At 54.9% G+C, this 3,487-nt stretch overlaps 2 protein-coding genes across 2 annotated transcripts; both read right to left on the bottom strand.

Annotated features, from left to right (window-relative positions):
• Window positions 1–341: 341 nt before the first annotated feature.
• LOC143907550 (uncharacterized) lies at window positions 342–1,049 on the bottom strand. Its single transcript, XM_077424393.1, has one exon. The coding sequence runs from the start codon at window positions 1,047–1,049 to the stop codon at window positions 342–344; it is 708 nt and encodes a 235-aa protein (XP_077280519.1).
• A 693-nt stretch (window positions 1,050–1,742) lies between these two features.
• LOC143907549 (uncharacterized) lies at window positions 1,743–3,245 on the bottom strand. The gene has a single exon (XM_077424392.1). It carries the CDS (start codon window positions 3,243–3,245, stop codon window positions 1,743–1,745), a length of 1,503 nt encoding a protein of 500 aa, XP_077280518.1.
• Between the last annotated feature and the right edge of the window lie 242 nt (window positions 3,246–3,487).

Raw genomic sequence — 3,487 nt, 5'->3', positions numbered from 1 at the left:
ACAACGTAACTTAAATCTAACATCCAACAAGAAAAATACAGAATTCCGCCCGCCGTGACGGCGTGAAAAACAAAGTAAGCTTAATTGCTAGTCGGGGGTTCGTCGACAGGTAGTACACAAATCTGCGCGATAGACCGGCGATATTCGGAGGCGGCCGTTTTTATAGTGACAACGCGAGTAAGTCCGTCAGAGCCGGGGTGACAGCGAGTCACGCAACCAAGCTCGCATTTGCAGGGGGGAAGGGTCGGACTACGCAACAAGACGAGTTGACCGACTTGAATTGACGGCCGTATTTTTCGCCACTTGGATCGCTGTTGCAACGTATTTAGATAATCAGTGTGTCACAGTTTCCAAAACCGCTCGGTGACGTGACGCACTAATTGCCATCGCGAGAGGCGATTTTCCGAGAGATGCAGGAGCGAGGGTTCGGGATTGACAGTCAAGGCGGAACCAATTAGGAAGTGACCGGGCGTTAAGCATTCGTAATCGTCCATCGAGTCCGAAAGTGGCGTAAACGGCCGCGATTTCAAGCAAGCCTCTATTCGGCACAGCAGAGTGGACAGTTCCTCGAAGGTTAACATGTGCTTGCCTAGAACGCGGCGCAGATGAAGCTTGACGCTTCGCACGCCGGCTTTCCACAATCCGTCAAAGTGCGGAGCGGCCGGGGGTATGAAGTGCCAAGCGACGTTGTTCGAGGCGGTTGCGTTCAAAAAATTAGGATCGCGTAGCGCTGAGCGGTACGCGGAAGTCATTTCACGGTCGGCTCCGACGAAAGTCGTGCCATTGTCGGAGTACATAGATTGAGGGAGCCCGCGGCGAGCGCAAAACCGCGAATACGCGTTTAAAAAGGCTGGGGTGGAATAATCGGAGACTAATTCCAGATGTATCGCTTTGGTGGATAAGCACACGAAGAGCGCGATGTAAGCCTTGCGCGAGGCAATGCCCCGACCGGCGGAGGCGCGAACGTGCAACGGGCCCGCGTAATCAAGTCCGCAATGCAGAAAGCATCGAAGAATGGGTGACACGCGAGGTTCGGGAAGGTCTCCCATTATTTGAGTGGGGATCGCGGCGCGTTCGCGAGCACAGGCGATGCATTTGTGTATTACGGACTTGACGACGCTTCGGCCGTAGATTAGCCAAAAATCTCGGCGCAAAATATTTAAAGTTAACTGAGGCCCGGCGTGCAGGGCCCGCGAATGAGCTTGACGCACAATGAGCGTGACTAAGGGGTGGGAAGCGAGGAGTATCGGGTGACGAAACGAGAATGGAAAGGGAGATTTAGTCAGGCGCCCCCCGGCGCGTAGAATCCGGTCTTTGTCCAAAAATGGTCGAAGCGCTAAGAGCGAGCTGCTGGAGGCGACAGCTTGGTTTTTCGATAGGGCGTGAATTTCCGGAGCGAACAATTCGTTTTGTATGCGTTTAAACCAAAAGGTTTTTGCGGCGTTGCAATTGAAGGTAGACAGAGCGGTGCTTCGCGGCGCGGGATTCTTAGGCGGCGGAGGGGCGAGCGGCGTGGCGCGAGAGCAAGGCGCTCGACACAGGTAAATGAATTTTAGGATGTAGGCGGTAACGCGAATCAGTTTCGGCCACGAGGAATAGCGAGAGGCGAGATCAAAGTCCGGTAGCGGATCGACGCTTTGCAGGGCCGTAACCTTTTCCTCGAGGGGAGCGTCCGGGGGCAAAGTCGCTTCACCGCACGGCCATCCGTCAGCGTCGGAGGTCAGCCATTGAGGCCCGCGCCATCATAGGTCGTGACCCAGTATCTCATCGCCGAATATTCTGCGCGAGCCGCAATCGGCCGGATTGTCCTCCGTGGGCACGTGGCGCCATTCCGCGCGCGGCAGCAGGGATTGAATTTTCGCGACTCGGTTCGCTATGAACGTTTTCCAACGCGAAGGATGCTGTTTAAGCCAGGCGAGTACGATCTTCGCGTCTGTCCAACAATGATACGGTAGGCGAGCGAGATCGAAGGACTCGCGAATGAAGTGTATGAGCCGCGCGAGGAGCAATGCGGCGGAAAGCTCGAGCCGGGGAACGCTCAGTGGCTGGAAAGGCGCGACTTTTGACTTTCCAGCGAGCAGAGTGACCGTTATCTCACCGGACGCGGAGACAACCTTGAGATAAACGACCGCGGCGTACGCGACGTTTGATGCGTCCGCGAACCCGTGAATTTCAGCGCGAAGGTTGTCCGCGCGAAGCCCGGTCCAGCGAGGAATTTGGAGTGAACTGAGGTAAGATAATCGAGAGTACAGCTCCCGCCATTTCGGGCGGAGGGTTTCCGGGATAGCGTCGTCCCATGCGAGTCGCGCGCGCCAGAGATGTTGCATAAATATTTTTGCCGTTATTGTTACTGGAGTGACCCAGCCGAGGGGGTCGTAAAGCTTGGCGATTGCGAATAAAATGGCTCGTTTGCTATTCGGGGTGACATCCGACAGTGATACCCGAAATTTGAACATGTCGGTGGCCGGATTCCACCCTATGCCGAGGATTTTGACCTGTTCGTCTTGCGCGAGTTGTTTGTGACAGGCGAGGCCGTGATCGGCGGCGTCGAGATCCGATAGAAGGGAGGGGCTGTTGCTAGCCCATTTCCTTAATTCGAAGCCGCCGCGTCGCAACAATGACACGAGCTGATCACGCGCTTGCCATATGCGAAAAGTATCGTCAGCACCGAACAACACGTCGTTGACATAAATGTTGTCGCGAAGAATAAGGGTCGCGAGAGGAAAGTTTTGACTTTTGTCAAGGCTAAGTTGCTCCAAAACGCGTAGGGCTAGATAGGGCGCACATATCATTCCGTACGTTACTGTGAGCAATGTGAAGGAAACTAACGGCTCGAGGCATGACCGAATCCAAACGATGCGCTGATAATTCACGTCGCGAGAATCGATACGAATTTGGCGATACATTTTCGCGATATCAGCCGAATAGACGTAGCGGTACTGGCGCCATCGCATAATGATAGCCGTGATCTCGCGTTGCAGTTTCGGATCGACATGTAAGTGGTCGTTCAAGGAAGTTCCGTTGGAGGTGACTGACGAAGCATTGAACACTACCCGGAGATGGGTGGTAGAGCTGCCTTCGCGGATGACGCCGTGATGCGGAATGTACACGTGTTGCTCGGTTTGATCCGGAGGAGCGGCCGCGAGTCGCATGTGTCCTAATCGTTCGTACTCTTCCAATAACTCGCGATATTCTTTTTCGAACGCGGGTTTATCCCGGAACCGGCGCGTCAGGGCCTTTAGCATTTGTTTGGCGCGGGGCCTGGATTCGCCGATGGAGATCGGAGGGCCTTTCTTAAAGGGGAGACGAACAACGTATCGACCGTCGGGGTCGCGGTAATGAGTGGCGCAAAAGTGCTCTTCGCAGAGAACGTCTTCGGGCGCGGGAGTCGGGTTTTGCGGAAGCTCTTCGACCTCCTAGAACTGGCGGAGTTCCGCCTCCAATGTCGGGGAATTGAACAAATGATGAGCGGAAATACTCGAGAGGG

This window comes from Temnothorax americanus, unplaced genomic scaffold, assembly GCF_048541705.1.
Source record: "Temnothorax americanus isolate GAGA-0224 unplaced genomic scaffold, ASM4854170v1 Scaffold83, whole genome shotgun sequence".
Classification (NCBI taxonomy): domain Eukaryota; kingdom Metazoa; phylum Arthropoda; class Insecta; order Hymenoptera; family Formicidae; genus Temnothorax; species Temnothorax americanus.
Note: the sequence above shows the minus strand (reverse complement) of the source record. Positions and strands in the feature narration are given on the sequence as shown.